Source organism: Micrasema longulum, unplaced genomic scaffold (genome assembly GCF_059751315.1).
Source record: "Micrasema longulum isolate JH-2025_06_02 unplaced genomic scaffold, ASM5975131v1 h1tg000749l, whole genome shotgun sequence".
In the NCBI taxonomy this organism is placed as follows: domain Eukaryota; kingdom Metazoa; phylum Arthropoda; class Insecta; order Trichoptera; family Brachycentridae; genus Micrasema; species Micrasema longulum.
The window spans coordinates 236,816-262,751 of NW_028277943.1; the positions used below are offsets into that span (position 1 = coordinate 236,816).

Here is a 25,936-nt window from a genome sequence, read left to right on the forward strand (position 1 = left end):
CGGCTAACTGTGAAACTGGCGTCGCGGGTTCGATTTCCGCTAGTTGCGAGAAAAAAATTCAAGAAAGATTTTTTTCTCAATTGGTCGGAGTTTTGTGGAGTGTTTTTCATAACCTTCTTCCATATCTCCTCTTTTCCACTAGCTTACAGGCCTTTAAATAGAGGCTTAGCGGGTTAATCCTTTGAAGAAAAACACACTGATAAGTCTACTTATTTGTTTTTTTAAACGGAAAATAGAACAATTGTTTCGCCTTATTGGGGCATTTTCGAACAAATGTGAAGATTAAGTAAACTGAAGGTCCTCATATAAAGTTACACAAGCCCAGGTACTTAAATAATAATAGTTTTGTTGATGTCAAGTAGATGTATGTAACAAAAAATAACAAGTAAGTCGAATATGTTTCAAAATTATAAAATTCAATGACAAGAAGAGACCAGGAAGAGACAGACGGTCCTTTATTTTATAAAATACCCTCCTTCGCAATACCGCTCTCCGCATTTTATCGTAATTTATAATTACGTAATTTCATACTTACATAATTTGTAGGTAGATTTCATTTTAAATTTTACAAATCTTCTTGATAAAAATCTATGCTTACAAATAAAAGTCGTGAAAGAGGTTTTTCAGGAGTTCATTTTTTTACATTTGAATTTATGCATTTTTGTCAATTAACGTCAGACGTCTAGAAAAGGATTTTTAATAAGTAAATTAAACGTTAAAAAAATTTCAGCTACAACAGTTAAATGTATTTTATGTTTGGATAAAAATGTAATATCATAAATATGATATATGAAACGTGTTATGAGCGCATTTTGTGGAACACATTTTAAGCTGAGAAATTCGAAGCACTCTTGCAATATGGTGACATAGTCTTCTAATAAATTGTTTAGCATATCAAGTTTATTGTGTATGGAATGTAATAAACTAAAGCGTCCTAATAAATACATCAAAATGATAAACACGAATTCGATAAGAGGCAATATGTTGTTTTTCTTCTATAGTTTACTTCCTGGAGAAGGGTCAACGAATCCTACCAACCTATTGGGAGGAATGTGTACTAACAGAGGTAATATCGGTCTGAACTGGTTTAGGAGGGAATCGCTACTTCTAATATAACGAATGTACGTTTTCAAGATCATTGGGAAATAATTGAAAAACGACGAGATACGTGAGCTGCAACCAATTCAAGATAAACATTGCCAGTACCAATAACCCATGCGCTCAATAACATGTTCAACTTAATGCACGCAAAAAGCGCAGATGAGTTTAACATAAATGATACATGGAATTTCACGGTCAGATGATATTAAACAATTGTTTGGATTATTTCATAAAAAAACTGTAAAAAGGAAATCAATTAACCTTTTATGACCTACAGCAACGCCAATGAATTCTCGGTAGTGCATGGGTGAATTGGTTTAATTTCATGAATGAAACGACAAAAGTTAGCTCAAATTTACAGATATCAAAACAAAAACAGTTTTAGTATAAAACATTCCAGGAAAAGCATTAGAAGATCATTTCAAAGTGTTTTTGTGAGCGTCTGTATTCGTTATTTATGAATACATACCGAAAAAAATATTAGTTTATGTAGTTTTTACTGGACGCGTATCAATTATATTTATGAAAAAAAAACAAGTTTATCGCGTGGTAAATATGAATATAATTGCGTATCTTGTGCATTTTACCATACCACAGCAGTAAATAAGACCGTGAGACTTCTTTACTGAGCGTCTAATTATTCTAGCATGTTGGTTGTCGAACCACATAAATACAATTCTTCTAAATCCAGAACACAAAATAGATGAAAATAACTCCACATAAAAACGAAAGCAAGTAATAATGGTAGCTCACTCGATTTTAACTGCCATTATACTCGTACACCACAATCGTTTATTTTTATGGCACACGCATGAAAGATTGGATCCGACCTAAAAGTTTTCACTTGTAATGACAAATCTTAATGTTATATCAGAAAAAAATCCAAATGTACTCGCCTCAAACTTCAATATCAATAAATTTTAAGTGTATTGGAAATGATAAACCAGATAAACGTATAAGTAAAAAACACAGAAAAGAAATCTGTGGGAAACATGATTATTGTTGAATAAAACTTTTACTCTTCGAGATATCGAGCACTCAAAACAAAAAGATTCTGTTATAGAGTTTTGTTAAGTTATTCTCATTCTCATAATCCATCATCGTTTTGCAGTGATATTCCATTGAGATTACAATCAGCAGTTTCAGGTTCGGCCATTGTGACGTCCACCAATGCCTACCGGCATCCTAAATTGTTCTAACATCTATGTAAAGTCAATAACGATCGTTCATCTTATTGTTACATTCACGTTCTATTTCTTCTGATGCCACTAATTTACTTTCGCGTCCGATGGCTTCTAGAAGAGCTGGCCTACTAACAATCAAACCGCTCAACCGTAGGTTCTCGAACTTATTTGACAGTGCCAAGTAAATGGCGAGGCCAATTTCACATTCGTTAGTCGATCTGTATCACGTTTGAAATGATAGTGGTAATAGAAAAAAATGAAAGTTACATATCGATGGATGGAGTTTCGCTTTCCGAGCCGTCACTAATCAAAATCAAAAATTGGTATGCGGGCCTATTAAATTTATATCCCACAAATAGAAACAATCATAGCTACATCGAATAATCACGTTTTTAATTAATTTTATATTAGGTTCATTTATGTACGTATTGAACATTACTTATAATGGCGGATATATTGCTATTAAAATACATTTTTACAAACCTCAAATTAGGTTAAATTACTAGAAGGAGGAGACGTTGTAAAAAAGACTGCTTTTATTAGATAGACAGAAAAATATCTTATTTCAAAGATTTTTTATGAATTGAATTAACGATATTTTGAGGATTTCTTCTTTGCTTAGTATTGAGATTAAAATCTTTTCGGATGCAGTTATTGCCGTCTCTGTAATAGTCCTCAATAAGCATGACTTGCGCAATTGTAAAATAGTGCGTAAAGTGTGGAAACTTTTAAACTAAGCTTGCATGAAACAAAATACCTTTAATAAATCGTGTATTTCGTCGATATTTCTTGATGAATCTCTATAGTTAATGATTTTGGTAGGTATATGTAAATATCAATAACAATTCATGCTTCAGTAAAATTATTTAATTTTATTTGACCAAAGAACGTTTTCCTTTTGGTATTGCTAACATAATTGTCAAAAGTTTTATTGCAACTTTGCTGTATTCTCCATGAATTATTTCCACACCTTTCAACCAATATATCTTGTTTTAACCCATTTTTAGCCCAATAATAATATATCCTAACATAAAAACGAACCGTTTTGCAAACTATTTGATATTATATCGCGTGGTAATTTAGTAGTACCCCGCGATATAATAACACTCTTCTACATATCTTCTGATAAAATAAATATGGGCAGAATGGTGAATGATACACAGTGTGGAAAAAGGCAACTTATACCAGCCAATGGCAGGTCATAAGCCTTGTAGATGCCTAGATTTCTATATTACCTTCTCGTTCTTCATCTCTGTGGTTATATTATGTTAATATTTTCTAATGTTTAAAAGTAATGAAGACATGAATCTTAACAAATATAAAAAATCATGCATTCAAACCAACATAATATGATTTGAATGAATCACGACTTATCTATTCGAAGCATTCATAGAAGAAGATACAAAAATGTGTTTTTAGTGGGAAACTAAAAAAAAAACAGATTTTGAAGTTATTTTTATTCTTAGCGGTGGGGGTCAGTGCTATGCAAGCTCCTGACGTCACTCCGACCTGTGAAGATCTATCTTGACGGGTCCCCGTGAATAGTTCTTGCCCTCCAAGCCCTGTTCTGTAAAGAGCCTGGCTACTGAATGTCAAATTTTCGATTGTGAAGTTACCCAGTTGGATAATAGTAATTACCCCACGATATTTTGTTCTCTTTCCTAAAAATACTTTCCTGGTGTAATTATCTTCCAAAAACTTAAACTTAAACTTAAAAACTTAACGTAAAAAATATAACATATGTTTAAAATGTTGTAAAGGATTTACCAGTCCCGATGATGCCTACTGAGGCGGAAGCGCTCGTTGGTCAAATTAAGCTGTAAATTTATGTATAAGTATTTGAAAATAAAATAAATGTTTGACTCACCTTTGTTCTGTTCAGCGGATTAGAAAAATCCCATCCAGGAGCAACAAACAAATATCCACAATTTGAAACCTTTCGGCTAGCCTGAAAAGAGAAGACAAAATCATTAGACATGTCGTCGTAAATAATGGGTACCTACATGTCTTAACCAATTTTCACGTCTTACAAATTATTATAAATATCGTGGCTTAGCTAGATACAATCCGAACTAGTACCTATTGTAAAATAATTCTTAGTAGATAAGCAACCGGAGTGTATTTATGATTAATAAATTTTTATGATTAATAAATTCCATGTAGTTGTTAGTACTGGGTGTGGTTGAGTATTTGTTCTCGAGTTCTGGCATTTTGCCCACCCATTTGTTTTAGAAGTAAGTGACGTAAGTCAGTGACTTCTAAATGATAGGTACAGCGCACAAGTAACCAAATTACACACGTAAACTACCTACTCATCATAAATCCTTCTATATTCATACCCGTTAGGTAATACGTCAGAGTGTTTGAGACAATGAAATAATATGAAGAATGTCTCGCATACGAATCACGTTTAGCCATTACAGGTAGCATGCAAAATGATGAAACTGAATATTTCAACTTGGCGAGGATTAGACTTATCTTATGCGATGGATATATTTTCATGTTTGCTCATTAATTTCATCGGCAAACAAAATTAATCAAATAAAAATACGCCACACACAAGACCTAAGAAGCTAATATTTTTAAACCGCTTTATTTTTTATTTTTTTATTGGAAAACATAAAGTTATTACACGCAATCAAAATAAAGTTCTCATAAATTTCTTCTGACCGAAGGCTGGAGTCAAAATGCTCACGCCCTATAATTTTCTCTTCAAACATGAAACCCTCTTTTATTTATTTTTATTTGGGAAAAAAACGAAAATGTTTAAATATATTATATACAGAAAATAAGTATATATATAAACGAAAATAGTGGAAACAGTCAATATAAATTTTCCACAGTGGTGTGAGCTATTGATTAAGTACATTAGATGTATCAAAATAAAAGCAATTCAACAATTAAGAAATGTTAGGCACTTAGAAGTTGCAAATAAAATTAAAATACATATATTTATATACAGTAATAAAAATAAAGTAAATAAAAACAATATGAATTTAAATTTAAAGAATAAGAAAAGAACAAAATCTGTATAAAAATAATGTACAAAATATAATAATGAACATACGAGTACACACATAATTACTGACATCGTATAATTAAGCGGGTGTGCTGTCCATAAGAAATCTTCTATATTTCATATAAGAGAGATGAAAAATGTCTGCGGGACCGGAGAGAACAACATTATAATAATGACACGCTCTAAGGAATTTTATCAATTAATTTAATTTTTCATTTTATCACTTCTGTGTTACGGTTCAACTACGTCTATATACTAATTCGGACTGTGAGTAGGGTCGCAGTGAGTCACATCTTGCTGGAGGGTGTGATTCTATAAAATGCTGCGAACGCCCAGTTGTATGCCACCGGCAACACATCTGATTAGTCCAACTCCTTAGCGTCCACGTCGCGAACCGTGGGCAACGGGAAGACACTCGTAACGGTGCGATCACAGCAGAAAGCGAGAGGGTGAAAGACGAATTTCTGGCGCCTCCGAACCGGGACCAACCAGCTAAGGGAAGGTAACCCCGACAGAAAAATTCATCAGAGTAACCACTCTGGTCATCCTTTCCTGGAATCGCTATGGCGAGTACATCAATAAGCAATTGTCCTGGCTGCGGAATACAGGAGTAGCGCTAGATAGAAACGCTTTCGTTGCAGTGATCGCCAACGTCGGGAGATCTGACAAGGCACCAGAATAAGAAAAATATACGAAAAATTGTTATAACACATTTTTTGAATTATTATTATTATGGATAACTTATACAGCGCCACTTTCGTAATCACCTCAGAGGTGCTTTACAAAGTAATCACATTACAAGTGATTTATTCAAATGATTTAGAGAAAAAGTGGGTTTTAAGTTTTTTCCAAAACGTCACGTTACTCTCACAGTTCCGCACATTCCGAGAGCATTCAATGCCATAGGGCCTGCGACCGCAAATGTACGTTCATCGAATTTAGTGTGCTGGTCGCGCAGAGGCATAATAACTTTTTCTCTTGCCGTATATGTAGCTGGTTCATGTTTTCATCGTCAGCTAGTTCAATCTGAAATGCATAGTTCTCTTAGATATTCCGGAGCAGAGTTGTTCAATGACTTATACACATGCCAACAGAGTTTGTATTCCACCCTCTGTGGAAAACGAAACCAGTGTAATTCCCGATGAAGTTAGGGATGTTCAAATATTGCAGTAAATAGCGTTGGCGCCGTAAATAAATAAAAGGTAAGCAGGTTATTTTTTACTGGAAAATATTTTACCGTCAATCTGAAAACATTTTTTAAGGGTTTTCTAAAAATAACCGATTCCTTTCACAGCTTGAATAGATTATGCTAACGATAACTTTTTATTTTTAACTTAAACATTTTAACTTTTTAGATATTTACTGTCAAAAAAAAATATTCTGTAATAATTTGTTCAAGGTGTAATCGAAATGCTTTGTTTTAACAGTTACAAGAACCGTTATATAAATCAGTGTCACCAAAATCATAAATGTAGTCATGTACCTACATGTTTATGAATACATCCATAGATAACTGTCGACAGATCCTCATAAATATGCAAAACTAAACAAACAATGCTTGCCATCCATCACATAATAAAAAGTACCTCGTCATGCAATATTTTGAAAAACAATCGTAATTTCAGTTGGTAACAGTCTCGGCTGAGCCCGGGAATGTATTCTGGGGGTATGAGACCCATACAAATATCCGATAAAGAAAAACAGAGAAGAGGTTAAAAAATCAGAATCCCATTCAGAAAAAAGGCAAAGTTACGAATTTCAATTTTATGTAAGGCAGTAAAACAGATAATGATATGGGAAAAAACATTTATGAAAATAAAAAAATACCAAAATTATAACATAATGTTAAATAATATGAGTTAAACAACTTATAAATTAAATATAAATGTTCATTGTTATTATTAGAGCATGCGTAAGAATATGTTTATGTGTGCCCTATTTCAGGTCAAAATTGCCACATTCTTACAAAACAAGTCCAAAAACGTTTTGACGAACATTAATGATTCAATAAATAAATAAACTAACTCACACCGATATTCTGAGTACGTCAAAATCGTTATGGACAAGCAATATAAGTTTATGTTCAAACGTAGGCAAAACAAAAAAAATAATTAAATTAACGTATTAAAATGTAATACGAGTAAGTACACGAAAAACAAATACAGATATATTGCTTATATGTATTTTTCTTGGGTAAGTTGGATTCGGCGTTTCGGCTACCATTGCAGGAGTCATGTTTAGGTAAACTGTGTAAACGAATCCATCTTGCACAGGATCATACATATTGATAACAGTGACCGTGAAAATCTACGCACCGATAGAGATATTATCTACGAGAATTGTCGAGCCAATTTATATTACTACGTGATACATACCGATTTTTTTTTAGTATGAATACATTTAAAAAAAAGGTTTTTACTATCCTGAAAAATGACCGATTTAGGCATAAAGCATTCTTCTTCTGGGGGGTGCGATTTACTAAGGCGGTCAAAAGGAAACTGAGCATTTGGAATTCTAAGCCTCAATACATATCTGATCGCGAGCATCTGGTTGTGAATGCAGCGGAAACAAAACGGTTTGACGATAATAATTATTATTACGCTGCATATGAATCAGATCTGCGTGGAAAGCTAAACTAGACAATGGACGCATAAAGCGAGGCTGAAATAAATTTATTATGCATCTATACGCGGCAACCATTTGTGTGGAGTTCACGAGATGAAATTGAAACATCGACACGACAATAGATATGAACTTTAAACAAGTCGCAGAAATAAACGCTAGATTTATTCAAATGAATGATTTAAATAATATGGCAAGCCGAATTATGGCAACATCGGGTAATAGCGACACCCGCTCATAGATCAAGCTAGATGCTGCATAAACTTGATCAAAGGCAGATTCTATAAATTAACGCTTTGAATTAAGCTGCACAAAAGTTTCGCTATGAGAAAACGTTTGTAAAAAAATCTTAAATTCAACGAAAAATCGTTAGGAGAAATCAAGGCTAAATTGACACAGTATTAAGGATTGGTAAAACAGATCAGTAATGCAAATATTTGTCCTTACATTTTCGGATTAGCGATCAACTTAGTAAACGTGTATAAACTATGACTTTTTGTTTTTTACTGGAAATGAGGAATATTTTAGTTTTATGGTACAAAAACCATGAGAAAATTATGAAAATACTAACAAAAAAAATTCTAGGGAAGGCCAGGTTTAGTTGACCCACTTAATAATTTTGTAAAATAACTGGAACCCACATATCGCTATTCTAGTAATTGTATAATATCGTCATATTTGTTGTGTATTTGCATAGTAAAAATATTACGAAGGTTTATTTCTTACAAGAAGCTCTTCGGCAATTCAATCATTAATTTAAACTATCCCCATATTTCGGATTAGTTTATACATACTGCATCAGTAGACCCTTATTAACTTTGTTGTTATTTACTATAATACTATCAAGATTGAATTTAAAACTATTATTTCTTATCAATTACTATGCATATCTCTACAAAAAAGTATAATTGTAGCAAAACCTATTAGGTATTTCACCTGGTTAGAAAATATTTTTATGTGTAAAACGACACAGCAAAAACCGAGATGCAAGTTCACGAGAAAATGTACATTTATCAATCGTCTTTTATCAATTTCGTACAAAAGGATACGTTAATTTTTAAAACTTTTCTTTCCGCGGATACCAGAAGACCTCACTTCATAAAATACTCAAGAAATTATGTGTATCAATGAGCGTGGATTTTCAATGCAGTATAAAGATATAATAATGTAATATAATAATCGAGGCCTTTGTACAGTAGATTATGTATATGAATGGAAACTGCATTGAAAGGCACCCATTCCCGCGTGCGGAGGTACTTCCGGTCAGGCGGGAAGCCGCGCTCAACTTCCGGAAGCCGCGCATTCTAGAGCATACACGAACTGTAATTACGGCTCCATATTCTAAACAAATGCTTCGATAAGTCGTGACGGCTGTTTCATTGTCAGTGAGAAATTAACTTATTAATTTGGAGCAGATGACAAATTTCACATCTAAATCACGCAATCCACAAGATTAATTTTGACATCACGTTGTTAATATGGCTTGAGCGTGATACGTTTTGGTAGAAGCATGACCTTGGATCTAGTGAATAGAAGAGATATTCATTGCAATTATATTTTTCTCCAATCCCACAACGATTTAAATAAAATATTTTACGTCTTTGATTTTCTTTAATTATTGAATTAAAAACACCCATTTTTTTTTTAATAACGTGCGTACAAAAAATTTATTTCTTAAAACCACGCAATATTAACATAGGCCTCAAAATAAGTTCATGATATGACAAATAAACGTCAAATCCAATCAAGTAAGGGTGCAGTGTAGAACGAATTTTATTTATCTTTTAGAATTTCATGATTCATCCGTTGTTTGATATTTTTATAATAATGCACCATTAATTTAGTTGTGATGTCATGATATTAAATTTTAAGTATCGCAAAAATACTTTTAATATTTTTTTATGAATTTGTTGGTGTTTTACAGAGTAATTAATATACGTCGGCATTGAAAATTATATTTAGGCGTGTAATAAAGTTTTCTTAAGTGGAAATTGTAATTAAAGTCCAGACGCATCCATTTAGCCACTGAACTCGAAAAAACGGCATCGTAATTTTATGCTATCGAAAATATATATTTATTGTTTTATGCAAATCGATACACCTAGAATTCCTAATGAATGGATTTCTCGCAACGTTTCGTTCAATAATAATGCAAATTATCTAGTAGTTGTGATTTAATAAGCGAGTCAGGCATAATAGACTAAGAAGCAATAATAAACATCAAACACGCTACCTACGTAGGTGTACAACAATGCCCAGTTTTCATTAACATATTTGTAAATGAACAATTCTACAGCCGGTATCTGAAGTATATGAAGAAGTTGAAAAATAAAACGAAAGAGACGATGTATATTGTATTCGTATTGATGAGCGATTCAAATCACGCGACGCAAAAATGTGAAACTTAAAAAATGACGATGAAAGAATCACAAAGAGGCGCGAAGGTATTTATGAAATCGTTTAGGTGTACTAGACTCCGGCGAACAGAGTACTAAGTGCTCACGAGAGGCTGACCAAGACGGATGGAAGGCGCGTCACACTTCGGACTTGGACAGGTGGTCAAATTCAATGCCTATTAATGGAAACGCGTCAAATCTCTTTAAAAGCAATGAAAATCGAGATAAAGATCTGTATACCCAGGAGCGTATATTATACTCAAACGTTAATCCAGCTTAAGAGCGGACCCAATTATAACCGTGAACTTCAGTCAAATTCACCAATAATTATAGGTTTATTCGAATAATTGAATGCAAAGTTAGTGCTTTAAATGTAAATTCATACGGCTATAATCTATTTGGAAGAATTTATGTGAATGTAGTATATATTTAATCGATAGAAGAATTAAAAAGATGGATGAAATAATAAAATGGAAATAAGATATGGCAAGTAATAAACGAAACGATCACCATCATAATATCTACAATAACGTCACCATACATTTAAAAAAAAGAGACTGAAACAAACGTACCATCCATTGAAAGAGATTATTTTATTTGGAACGTAACTAGGTAATAGATATTGATGACTAGGGATAATAAATTCGGAATAAAAATTTACTAGTTTCATTCCTTAAGAGACATCTTCAAGACGTATTTATAATTTTAAAAATCGAAATATTTGTACAAAATCATTAAGGACATAGAATCCAAATTCATATAAGTAACATAAAATAAGTGATTGCTAATGCGATTTCGGATAGTAAAACCCTCATAGATTTTTTCAGTGACGTGACATGAACGAGACCCATGCTTTTCTAACTGCAGCATTTCGAAATTTTACGTGAGTAAGAAAAATGAATCAGTTTATCCATTTCGGTACTCAGTTATACAGTTTCTGATTCAGATCCTGACTAACATAAAATTTGCCGTATTAAGCCAGAAACTTTTTTTTGTTACACGCACGTATTGATATATATATAAATGCTAAACTACTGGGTGTTCATTCAGATTCAGATCTTTCTCTTCATTATCAGGTCAATAAAACGGTTAGTGCTGGTTTCTTCCATCTCCGACAGATCAAATCCGTGCGGAGAAATATTCCTATAGATGCAACTAAAGCTCTTGTAAATGCTTATGTCGTTTCGCGACTAGATTACTGTAATGGAATATACGCAAATCTCCCAAAATATCAAACTAATAAACTTCAATCTGTTTTCAATGCAGCAGCAAGGCTTATTACGGGAATAAAAAAATATTCTCAAATCTCACAGCATCTTCGAGATTTGCACTGGTTAAAAAGCCTAGAGAGGATAAAATACAAGCTGTGCTGGACAATATTCAAATCCCTTCATGAAATGGCTCCAAAATACCTATCGGACCTTTATATTAGGGAAAATACTTGTCAAAGAAAATCTACTCTTAGGTCAGCATTTGATTCAGGAAGAGGAAAACTTGTCGAAATCCGGCGCTCCCCAAACACTAGATTTGGAGATCGTGCTTTTGCCGCCGCCGGCCCCTCTGCCTGGAACCAATTGCCTTCAAACTTACGAATCATCGACAGTCCCAGTCAGTTCAGATCCCAACTAAAATCTCACTTCTTTAAACTATCATACCCTCAATTTTAAATCCGGAAATATAATATATCACTTAAGTTTAGTTAAAATGTAAGTTTAGATATACAAGTGTAAAGCGCCCTTGAGGTGATTTTTTACAAAAATGGCGCTACGTAAATCAGTCAAATATTATTATTATTATTCAAAAATAGTGACAAACTTCGCACATGAGCGATGATAATGGCGCAAGTCTAAAACTATCGTTTTTCTTAGTTTAGTATGCAAAAATCTCTCATAATATATTTCTCGTCCGTACAATTGATAGCATAGTTATCTTTAATATGTATCAGGGTACGTATTCTGATGGGAAGTTAAAATTTATCTTCAATTTTATCTACAAAGTAAAATTGAGTTTTCTGTATGAAAAATATAATATGTTTACAGATTTTTTTTCTAAACATGTTTAATTACCGGTTACCGATGCAGATACTTTGAATCTTTATACAAATATACACACTTTCATAGATAAATATCTATTCTAGTTTATACCGTCTCAGTATATACCAATGAAGATCGCCGTTCATAATCGCGGCCCTGGTCTTAAAGGCAAAAATGGACATTTTATCTGTAACGTTTTATTCTAATTCAAGAAACAATAGTGGCACAATGATCATTATGCCATCGTTATTTCTGAAAACATTCCAAACTAGATGACAAGTGGGTTCACTTTAATACAATGTGTTTGTTTTTTGAGACTGAATATTAGTTTATGTGTGTGTGTGTATAACAGCACTTCTGCAAAGAAGATTTTTTTACTTGTGCTTCTGTTATTCTCGGGGCTAATATAATAGTGATAACTTCTTCATTTGTTTGTTCATCAAATATTTTTTCTACATGTACCAAATATCTATTTTATGGTTCTGCGAGAGTAAGAAGGCGAGGAATTCTTTAAACGTCAAAAAGGAGACCGAGAGAGGTAAACCGGACCTTGATCTGCAGATGTATACCTCATCGTTTGAGAATGAAAAATACGTTCGTAGGAATAATAATTGAGGCGTGGGGATGCAGACGGACGGATAACGGAGATGAAAAAACAAGGCGGACATACTCGTCTGTAGTGATGGCGAAAAGCACATTTTTTAAAGTTTTATATGCAACATCAGATACTAATGGAAAACTTTTTGTGAAGAGGTCTGCAGTAAATATGCATAGGTGTACAGAATTTTTATTTTGCCATACCAACATTTAGAGAACGCCAAAATCTACACAAACAAGTACCTCCTGGATTTTAAAAATTGTTTTCAAGTCATTACTATTATTATTATGGTTAATTTGTTTATTGGATTTTTTGCAAAAACCGCCTTAAGGCGCTGTATAATAAACATAAATATTTTGACACGTCTTGGAGCTACAGAGTACACAGGTTATGGTTATATATTTTTGTTTTTTAATTTTTATATTGTATCATATGCAACTGTTAATTTACTTTATACGAAACTTCTTGTTACACAAAGGATACGTTCCACACAGTACCGTGTAAAAAAACGCGTAAAAAATACTAAAAAAATAGTATCGCTTGATAGTTTTCCTTGTATAAAAATCTATTCAGGATTTAAAAATAAATATTTACTATACATTTTACCCCAATTTTTTTCCTAAATACATATAAACTTGACATAAAAATATTTTTTTAAAATCCTAACAAAGATTTTTTATTTTAACTATCATAATATGTATTATACGCCAAGAAAGTAAAATAATGATGCAGAGCATTTCAATAACGAACAGTATAATTATATTCCTACGTTATTACGCATTGTTAAATATATGTTCAATATTTTTAAATTAAATTTCAGGACCATGGAATTATTTTATTTTGATGAATATTATGTTATCTGTGATATTATCATGTATTTTTTGTATTTGTGCAGATGTTAGGCAACCAGGAACGTGCCGATATGGAGGTCCCAAATATAATCTCGGCTCAATACCTGCACAGTTTGTATGTATATACAGTACTTATGACATACATAATATTTTTTTAACTAGTTTTTATGTATATATTTACGCGGAGATTTAAGTATGCACATATAAGTAATATGTTTTATATTTTTATAGACACCATAAGCAAAATTTAAATAATGTAAATGAATGCCTCGACACGGGATGTGCGAATGATGTATTTATATATTTTTTGTAATATTATGAAAAACATGAAAGTAAATGAAAAAATATATATAATAAAAAAATAAATCGATTTCTAAATCCCGAAAAAAAACTGTATCAAACAAAGTTCCTTAGGCTAAAAGCATTTTTTTTAAAATCTCACACACATTAATAAAAGTTTCAGCTCTTTTCCCTTTCTCATTACTACGAAGTTACTATACTAAACGCATAATTTAGTATACAGGGTGACTGGAACTGAACCCGCCATAGCAAATTCTCATATAGAGGGGGTCATTTGCTAATTATTTGACCTTTTTTCCTTAGCTAAAGTTTTATGGTTTGGAAGATATGTCAATTTTTAAACCTTATTGAGATTTTTCCGAAATTTGGCCTTCAATTATTAAGAACTTTATTATTTTTCATTATTTTAGTACTTTTTTTATCTGTTGGTAGTCATAAACATTTGTTATTAAAATACGTCGGAACTTCCCTCAAATTGTGGTAAAAAATTTATGTATTACGCTTTTTAAATAAAAGTGACAAACTAGAGAACTAACTTAGAGTAGAATAAGTTATCAAAACACTATAGTTTTTTTTTTTATTTCAGGTTGAATTTGATCGTAAAGTTTTGTTTGAAGTAATTTTTAATTTTTAGTTTGAGGGAAGTTCTGCCGTATTTTAATCACAAATGATTGTGAATACCAACAAATAATAAAAAAAAAATTCTAAAATAATGAAAAACTTAAAGTTTTAAATGCTTGAAGGTCAAATTTCGGAAAAATCTCAATAAAGTATAAAATTGACATATATCTCAAACTATAAAACTTTGGCTATAAACTTTATTTAGTAAACTCCAATAATTAGCGGGTTTAGTTCCAGTCACCCCGTATAGTAGGTAGTAAATTTCGGTATTGTCACATAGTTACTGTATGTAAACATTATTCTTAATGTTGTAGAAAAAAAACTTACATCTTGCCACCTAGTTAATATATTATTCTAATTATCTAGTGGATACTTAACATCCTGATTGATACGTTGTTATTATATGCTAACTATTTATCTAGTAGATACTAAACTTTTGTATAGACACGAAGTTACTAAACTCATTTTTTTATTGAGTAAATACCAAAATTCGTCACTGCCACAGAGTTACTATACTCATCTAGTAGATACCAAACTTCTCCATTGCCACGAAGATACTATACTAAACTCAGTATTTAGTAGATACTAAACATTGCCGTTGTCATGAAGTTACTGAAGATATAATTTAATTTCAATCTAGTAGAAACTAAACTTCCTCTTTGCCACGCAGTTACTATACTTTACTCTTTCCACGAATAACTCTACAACCTCTCCTCATCATACTCGTCTCCGGGAGACACTGCCCTAAGTTCCTAATGCGGTAAACCAGTTCCTCGTGTAGATCAATAACATGATTCAAAAGGTTGACTATTCAAAATGGTCACATCTTATCTAGTGCATAAAGATAACAGGTACGGTGATGTAGCTTAGAAGTAAGTACTCTGTACAACCGATAAATTAGCAATTTAATATCGTTATGAAAACGACATCAATAATGACACATACCTCTTTGGACACGATATTTTAACACAGACATTTCATGTTTGTACCTATAGAACGTTAAATGAATTAAATCATAGGAGATTAAAGAGAACTACATTTTTAGAATTTTTTGTTGTTGCATAAATTTTGTGATAAATCTGTAATTTTAAAACGTTTTCCTTTATTTTTATAATAGCTGTGCCAACTTCGACAAAGAACCTTAAAAATAATTTGTAATATTAGCCGAATAACTTAAACGTTTTGTTTTATTTTATATATTACTTTACAATTTCAGTCAAGTTTAGTCATATCACTCCACTACTTCGGGAACTACACTGGCTACGTTTTCCACAGATGGTCGAATACAAACTCTGTTGGCTTATGTATAAGTCACTGCACAACTCGGCTCCGGAATATCTAAGGGAACTATGCATTCCAGATGAACTAGCTGACAGGCGTCTCACGCTTAGATCAGCTACGTCTACGGCGAGAGGAAAAGTTATTATACCTCTACGCAAACAGCGCACTAAATTTGGTGAGCGCGCATTTGCGGTCGCAGGCCCTATGGCATGGAATGCTCTCCCAGCAGAGGTGCGAGGCTGTGAAAGTGAAGTGATGTTTCGGAAAAAACTTAAAACCCACTTGTTCTCTAAATCATTTGAATGAATCCGTAGCACGTGACAACAAAATAAATTATTTTAATAAAATTACAAATTTAAAAGCTTCAATTAAATTAACTTAACAATAGAATCCCTTGAGGTATTTTATTACGAAAATGGCGCTATATAAGTTATCCACAATAAATAAATTATAATAAAATGAGGGTATATAGCAGGCTCTCACACAGACATTAACTATGCCTATAAAAGAAGGCTGCTTTACAATTAAAAAAATACTTTGATGTATAAAGTATATAAAGCATGGAAAATTAATTAATAATTTCGGGATAATTTTTATTCATTTTCTTTTCCTTATTCACACAACTGCATAAAATTTATTATGTTTCTTATTGTTCCAGCCATATTTTCTATTTACCATGCAAGACCACCATATTACCAATTGGAATGTCTATGCTTGAATTTGGCTGTAAACGAATATACTTTGTTTAATATGTTGATTCATTTCGGATCACAAATAGTTTTTACACAGGTATTAACATATGATACAAACAATCATATTTAGGTCATTTGCATAAAATAAAGATAAAATACACGCATATTATAAAACGTTAAGTTGAAATATTGTTCAGAGAACGATTTCAAAATCAGAAATGTAGAAACAAAATAAAGAAAGAGCAAGTGAAATTTTCAAAAAGTGTGATTTCCTCGGTACGAAAGAACGCTGGCATTAAACTAGCGAAATGAACTATGTCAGTCACGATTAGGATAAATATAGGTACAGAAGGTTCCTAGTACCAACTAGGACAATCAGATAACTCCTAACTCACATACCGCGAAATCAGAACAAACAATACGTAGAAGATTGAAATTATATCTCCGATTCCAAAACAGATGGGGCGGTAATAACTCGTTGTGTCATTCTTACAGCGGAATATGCCGCCTTTCACAACCAAGTTGCTTTCTGGTTACTACTTGCTATAGTGATAATTCACGCAGTTGGGCAATTCTTCGCTAACTATGGAAAACATGGGGAAATCAAAAGCTCTTATCGATCCGAACAGAACATATTGAATAACATAAAGCATCCGGGCACAGATCATGCAGACCTGAAATTACGGATCATGATAGCTATGGATGGAAAATAATTACAGCGTAATTTAACAGAAGTAAAATATCAGCTGCAAAATACATAAAGCATAATTAAATCTAAATATCAATAGGAAAAGACGTTAAGAAAAAGTATCCGATAACTTAGTCCTAGCTCAACACATGAAAATTGTATAAGATTTCTTGTGATGATTTTCATAACTGTTTTGTTTTTATGCGTTGATTGATGTAAAATTGTTAACCCTGTCATGTTTATACCGCGTCGCCTTCATAATTTATTTTACTTAAATGAAAATACTACGCTATTTTAATACCAAAACTAATATCTACAGCGGGAAGATACGCGCAGTAATTTTAAATGTATATTCATTCAATAACAATAAACAAAGTCAGCTTATAAGGCATCCAACTGCAGCTATGCAGTAGTCATATTTTGAATCATATTGTTCGTGCGTACACGGTAACATCGAAAGCTCAATTTACATACTAATTGATTCATGCGCCGGAGCTGCATTAACAAAGATAATATGGGACATATTATTTTAAAAAACAATTTGAAACGCCAATAGCGTTTTAAATAGGGAAATATTGATGAAGTAAATCATCGAATTCTTCAAGATTTATTGAAAGCAACGAAAGTAATATATCATAAAAACAATTTAAATCCTAGTTAAGTGTAACAAATTACAACAGGGATGGAGAATACCTAAAATAAGGGAATATGGAAGTCTAGGCATTTACAGAGCTTATGACCTGTCATTGGCTGGTTTATGTGGCCACTTTACACACTGTGTAACATTCACCATTTTGCCTATGTTGAACATCCATATTTCTTCAATTCTTCCATTTGTTGATTTTAGTCAAGTTAAAGAGCTGAAACCTTTATTGTTGTTAAGAGATTCATCTGACTGAATTATTTCACATACTAGGCAACGCCTGAAAAAAAATTTTAAATTTAAAACTTCTTCTTGGACCAGTTGGTTTCATTACAATATTTGAGTTTGTCCAAATGCTCGTAGACAAAATACTGGATTTCACCCCCTCGGGAGTCATTAAGACCGTGTTCCGTGGGTATTTTGATCGCTTCGAGTCTCTCCGCTAAAATTCTTAGTTAAAAAGTTTATTCTAACTTGAATTCCCGCCTGCATAGTTCAGCATTTTTTGTGGGATCTTTAAGTTGTTTTCTTTCAAGTGTTTAGTATTTTTATATGCAATATGCAAGCATGCTGCAGGAATTATATTTAAAAAAACGCACGTGGAACATTTTTTTTCAACACCTTGCACTGGTATTTCAGTTTTTGTGCTTTTCGATTTAATGTTTCAGTGCAGAAAAAAATATACAAACCTAGGATTATAGTTTGGCAAAAATCGATTGATTGAGTGTCTCTCAATGTTTTGCAATAACTCCGTTGAAACAATTTATTATTTACTTAGGCTTTAGATTTCAACCCTGAAGCCGTACGGCAGGGTGATTCAACTCTTCGGGTGCCGTCCAGTCTGGGCCGACAATCATAGCGAAAAGCACAATTATTGCGATCGTGACGCTTGTTACTTATCAATTTACTTGGCTGCCGAGTCCGCTGGCTTATATCTGTTGAATATCTGCTAAACTTTAACCGGCAGAAAACGCCAATAAACAGGTGGATTATCAATACTAGTTTCAGTTAAACGCGACTCGGACTCGGGCTGTGCTAAGCGAGCTATCGCGCCGATCGGCCGCCTGAATTATGAGGATTCGATTGGATGAAGGATTTCTCGGTACTTGGGATTAAATATCGTGGCAAAATAACATTTGTGCCAAGAAGGATACTCTTTATTTTTATAAAGTTCATACTTATCTGAAATCCGATTCGCAATTGGGTGCAGATTGACTCTGTATAAATACACTATAAAGATAAACTAAATTCTGCAAGCTTTACTCTAAATCAATTAAATGGTTATGTATCGTTACATTCATGAAATATAATTTAAAAATATTATTTTGGTTGATACAAACTACTCGTATTATACTATCGGAAATCTTATTTTTATAATAACAGTAGTGTTGTGTTCTATATAATTAATTTACGTTTTGATTATCACTATTTTCTAGTTCAATTATAATAACTAGTTGGAAATAATTTAAAGAAAAGAACAAACGGTTTTCTATTATGCAAAAACATAATTATTCGATGTGACCAGTTCAAAATTTAAAAGGCGTTAAGTGCTCTTAGGGTAAACTTATGTATTTATTAGTAATGTCGTGAAACTTCTATTTTTATGATAAAAACCACTCCGGTGTTGCAATAGTTGCCTAAAAATTCACGGACCAACTTCGAAATGCACTCACCTATACCCAGTACCCAGGATACATAGGTATGGAAATGAATTAGAACAAATATTCGATATCTTCAATACTAATTCCGTTAATGAATTAAAACGAATTCTCACTCGTTATTTTTTAGGAAAATAATGGATTTATTTTTAAATACATATATTATTAAATTTAACTTTGTTTCCTGGAATACGTGATTTTTTATTTCTTCATTTAACATGTTAGACATAATTTTAAATTGTACATTGGTGGATTTATTGCCAAATGGCATCTTCTTCCAACCAACTGATGGTGATGATTTCACTAAATAGAGGTATTATTTAGTAATTTAAGTTTTTTTTTATTTTATTGCTCAGAAAACTTATATTTATTTAAGTACTAATGTTGTATTAATTATTTATTATTATTATCTAGTTATTCTCAACTTTACTGTGTTAAATTTATATTTAGTATATTAGATTTTCTCATGGTTATTGTTATCTTTTATTTATAAGTGTTATGTTTCTTTTTAACTTTTGGTTTTTTGTATTATATATTTACTATTTTTTTAGTTTTATTTATTATTTCATACTATGTACTTCATGATTATTGTGCACTGATGTGATTATTTCTGTAATTTTTTTTGTAAAAAGTTTTTTGAACCGTTGATGTATAAATAAATAAATAAACTACAAAAAAAACTTCTGATTACATTAGCACAAAAGCGTTCTTGACCGCCCGCGGCTTCTGCCAAAGCCCCAACAAAATAAAGGAAAAAAATATGTAAAAGTGGGTGTTTACTGTATGAGGATTTGAGGATGAGGAAAGGTGGTAATTTACAATGTTAACAAAGACTGCAAAATGGTATCACCCTTGGTGCCAAAAATACAAAAGCAAAAAATGTGATGGGTTTTTAATGAAATTTTACATTCTTGACCAAGGTAATCGTTATCACGTATGATTATATGAACGGAACATAAAAAAATCGTGAGTTGTTTGATTGGATTTACGGTAATCTGACTAAGTAAATAAGGTAGACCAATTAAAATGCAATTATCATTATGTATTTATCCAACCGTAAGTAATAATCGTTCACATGTACATTTCCTGGAATCGGAAATTAATCAAAATAATTGTTCATTTAAAATGACTAAATCACGAGCTGTTTTTTTTTGTTAAAGGATGACTACGACTAGATTATGATATTATAGTTTGGCGGATTCGACGAGATAATACATTGATTCAATTAAAAGAGATGGTATGAACTACACATAAAATGGTCAATTGAAAAGAACCGTAGATGACCAAGATAGATGGAGAAGATGCAGATAACAAATCCCGGAGATTGAAACCAGGGGAGAGAGAGTATTAATAATGTTGAGAATTTTGATTACATATCATGTAAAGCCGTTGCAGGCTTGGCCACGTACTGCGGATGCCTCAGAACTCTTAGGAGAACCTTAATCCAAGTTGCTTCTCCTTCATACCTGCGGAGTCCCGCCATCCTGGAAGGCGATCGACGATGTTATGGCTTTCTTCGGCAGAACTAAAAGACGCGGGATCGACGTGGAGGAGGCGTGAGCGTTGGCTAGCAATCGAGTCTCCTGGAGGTGTTCGGTGATGTCCACAGGCTTACGTAGGAGCGAATGTGGGAAAAGAAAAATGAAGAATGTTGTTTTTCTCAAAATACAGGTATGTACGAGTAGATATACTTTAAAACACAGTTAGGTTCTTACTATTATTTTTAATTCATCCTAAATACTAACGTTTTTTGTACGATAAAACTGTGTTTAAAGTCACATTATTCGGGAATCGAATTCGGGATTAAGCTTGTTTATTTATTTTATATATTTATGCTTTATTGAGTTAGTGCATAACGTCTGAAGAACTGATTACATTACAATTTATTATCAAAATTTCTCAAGAAAGTATTTTTAAAAATCTATTTTAAATATTTCATTGCTTCATATTTTTTTATTTCTTCAGGTAACTCATTGCACAGATTCAATTACTTGTACAAAGAGTTTTGAGACTCTGTTTTTCTCCTCGTTAGTAATCTTACTTTTTTTTATCTCTAGTTTCATTTGTATGACATTGTTGGTGAAATATGAATATATATTTTTTTTTATTTATCCCCTCAATTATTTTATGCATAGAAATTGCTACATTAGTGAGCAAGCAAAATGTTTGTGCTTTCTTTTAACATTAAAACACACTTTTCTTTTGAATATTATCCTCATCGCCTTATATAAATGAATATATATAGTTTTAGTTTTTTTGCACGATCAATATTGTACCCTTGGGGAGTATTTGTTCTCTCAATATTTATATACAATATTTTTTTTGCGATATTTAATTTAAATTTATTGACTTTTAACCATTCTGAAATATGTCCTAAATCATAAAAAATCTTATTTGTAACTGTATCATAATTATCTCCTGATATGTAAACAAGTGCATCATCTCTAAAATGCAAGATACAGTGCACCCAGCGAGGTGGATACGATTAACTAAAGTCGTATTAAAATATTGAAAAAAATGCTTTTCAATTTATTACGATGCATTCCTAGGTGAAAATTTATACAAATTTGTAGTAAAACACGAGCGAATAATCCCATTAAAAGACTTATAGAGGGAATTTAATGCGAATCAATTTTCATTACCACCATTTGGGAAACGATAACTTTAACAAAGTTGTTATTTCTGATTACAGGACGTTTAAATCAGGGCGTGGGAGACGAATAAAGCTCAAATGACCGTTAACCCGGCAATGCCCAATTTTTCAAATTCTAACTAAAAACATTTTTAAATAAATGGTTTTTATGCAAATACTGGAAAAAAAATTAAAAAAGGTTTTTTTTTTTAGTTTTAATTTCATATTTTAGTTTATGTAAACAATATGCTACATCGGGCATTAAAAGGTTAAAAAATACAAGAATTTATAACTTCTTTTTATATAAAGTTGGTGTTTTTTGTTGATATTTATTGATAAAACTCCATAGTTAATGATTTTGATAAAATTATAAATAACGTTATCCACGATACTTCTTGATTTAGTTTAACTTTTTTATTATTTTGAGCAACGAGTGCTTTCGTCTAAGTAGGCATCTTTAAGACTGTCTTGTCACCAGTTGCCATGCCTTAGACAAAAGCGCTCGCTGGTCAAAATAATGAAAAATTAAAACTTAACCAAGAAGTTTCATTGATAACTTTATTCATGATTTTATCAAAATCATCTTTTTATATCATAATGAAAGTTGCGGAAACAATTATAACTTCGATCTTAAATAAAGAACAAACAAATCTTTCTTTGACAGTATACGTGCAACTGCCTTTTGGTTTTAAATTTTATCGAAAAAATTTACCCTGGTGGCGACTTAAAATAAATTATAATGGATACTATGTACTTAATATAATAAACTAGTCGCTGAATGATAAACATGTTTGAAATCACTTTTATACGTGTGATTATCGGTATGTAGCAGATTGTCTACATTGGGCATCGTAGGGTTAATATGTAAGACACCTTATTTCATTTTATAATAACAATTTGGTCCCTCCTACATGTAACCTAATTAGAAATCATTCTTAACACACTTTAAAAATAAATTAACTGGGGTATTAAAGTTTAATCATTCATTTGTGTCAACCATTATTTTCAAATCATAAATTGCAGATTTACGTAATTTAAAAACAAAGTTTAATATGACAATATCTGAAAACCATAATGTTGAAAATGGTAATAAATTGTTAAAATAATGTAACAAATGTATGTGTTAAATTAATATTAAATATTTTTTTTATTTAAATTTGTGTGGACATTTGAATAAGCAACTTAATAGGTAATAAAGTTCAAGTTTGGATCTACGTTTTTTTTTTTCGAAACAATAGTCTGATTTTTTCTTTATTTCTTATTGGGACATTTTATAACGATTTTTTGTTATTTTTGCGAATGAAAAAAAAATATTTGTATTTTTATAGTAAAATTCGAGAGAGCTTGAATCTTCAGCATCTATTACTTAGGTCCACTAAACTCCCAAAGAAGCGCAATCTAGTTCAGTTTATATTATATTTCTTATTATTCACTATCTAAAAATAGAATATTATGGCTTATTTGTATACAATTTTCTCGGTGGGATAATAAATTGTCTGCTTCGTGGTGTGATGGTTGGTGTATTAGTTTACCATGCTTGGGGTCGGGGTTGAATGGTGAATATGTCGCCGCTAAACAGTTGAAACAGCCGCCCAACTGAATGATTAGGCCGTTTGAATGGGTTAAGATGGCTCAACGTTCAACGTGTTGACTGGTTGAAAGCTAGTCCTATGGAAACAGCCGAACCAAAAACCACCAGGTTAGGTTTGGTTAAATTTTATAAATAAAAAAAATGATTTTTTAACTAATTAAACTATTTTATTTTATTTTATTTATGAGGGATATCAACAGTGATACATGTAAAAAAAATATAACAAATAAAATAAACAGAGAATAAAACCAATGACAGATATCCACAGAAATACATTAAATACTCGTACAATACATGCTAGTGTGTTTAAGTTAGTGTAAGTGTGTGAGAGGGTGGGTGAGTGGGTGTTATTATGGAATAAGGGTGGACATGTATGTAAATGTCCACCCTGGACATGTATGTAAATATTATTGCACAAGGGTCAAAAATATATGAAATATTAAGAATTAGAGATAAAATAAGATTTTATTATAGAAACTAAGTATAAAAAAAAAAAAATTGTTTTAAAACGCGCATTTTAAGTCTAAATTAGTGACAATCAAGCGGATCAATGAGGGGAAAGTTTGAATTATATTCACGAGCTAAACGTATAAGTGGAGAGTTCTGGGCATAGTTCGTACGAACTGCTGGCACATGAAATAGAGAGCTCGACGTGTGACGGGTGCGGTAGGCAGCTATATTAAACTTACACTTATTTGTTTATAAATTTGTATAAACCACTTTAATTTTATTTATTTTTTATTACACTTCGACCGGTTTCGAGGTTACAACCTCATCGTCAGGAATTTAACTAACTTATAATTACACGCCTTGCTATTTATATAATAAAATATTGTATGAGACAGAAAATTGAAAGAGAGAGAGAAAGAAGATAAAATAAATCATAACCAACATTTAAACTTGGGTCTTTTCTAATAAATACAGTAAAATCATTGGATATTTTTAAACATCATTATACTATTAAAAACTCATTAGAGGTGGTCAATATTCTTAAAGATTTTAATTTACCTAGAAATGACAAATTAGTGTCTTTTGATATTGTTAAGTTATTTACAAATATACCAACTGTTGAAACAAAAAATGTAATTTCAAATATTTTAAATAATTCAGATCTAATAAAAAATGTCTATGACGATCTTTCACGTTTGTTTAATATATGTATTTATCAAAATTATTTTTAATTTAATAATGTAGTATATACCCATTCTGAAGGTTTACCTATGGGTGCCCCAACAAGTCCATTGATTGCTGATATTTTTGTTCATTATTTAGAAAATTTAATTTTTGATTGTAAATCTCCTTTATTAAATAATGGTTTACTGTGGAGAAGATATGTTGACGACGTGATCTGCATATGGATTGATTTGATCAGATCGTCAATTAGATTCATTTTTAAATTTATTAAATTCCTTCCAACAGAAAATACAATTTACTTTAGAAATTGAATCAAATTCACAACTTAACTTTTTAGATTTAACTTTAATGAATACAAAAAATAAAATTGAATTAAAAATATTTAGAAAACAGACATATACAGATACGGTCACCCATAAATCTTATAATCATCCTTTATCACATAAACACTCTGCTTTCCATTATATGATACATCGGCTTACTTCAATACCACTAAAAAAAAAAAATTGACTTGGAATTAAATACTATAAAGAGTATTGCTTTCAATAATGGCTATGAGCTAAATTTGATTGACAATATTTTGAATAAAAAACTTAAATTAAACTATAGGAAAAAATACTTATACAGTTCCCAAAATATTTCCAATAAAAATGAGAACTGGCGTAGAATTTTGTACATTAATTCATTTTCTAATAATATAGCACAAATTTTACATAACAATATTAGGCCAGCTTTTTATACTAATAATAACATAGGTAAAATATTAACAAATTGTAAAGATAAGGATGGTAAATTAAATCATTCGGGAATTTATAAATCAAATTGTTTAAATTGCCCAAATTTCAATATTGGAAAAACTTCACGTAAATTTAAAGTTAGAATCAAAGAACAT

At 31.5% G+C, this 25,936-nt stretch overlaps 1 protein-coding gene across 2 annotated transcripts in view; it reads right to left on the minus strand.

The window, feature by feature from the left end:
* Window positions 1-25,936, minus strand: part of LOC148279153 (protein outspread-like) — a 326,035-nt gene that overhangs the window by 192,150 nt on the left and 107,949 nt on the right. For both annotated transcript variants that reach the window (XM_088230376.1, XM_088230377.1), the window contains exon 2: window positions 4,153-4,233. In XM_088230376.1, the coding sequence (XP_088086502.1) occupies window positions 4,153-4,233 (81 nt within the window). The remainder of the gene's footprint in view (window positions 1-4,152; window positions 4,234-25,936) is intronic.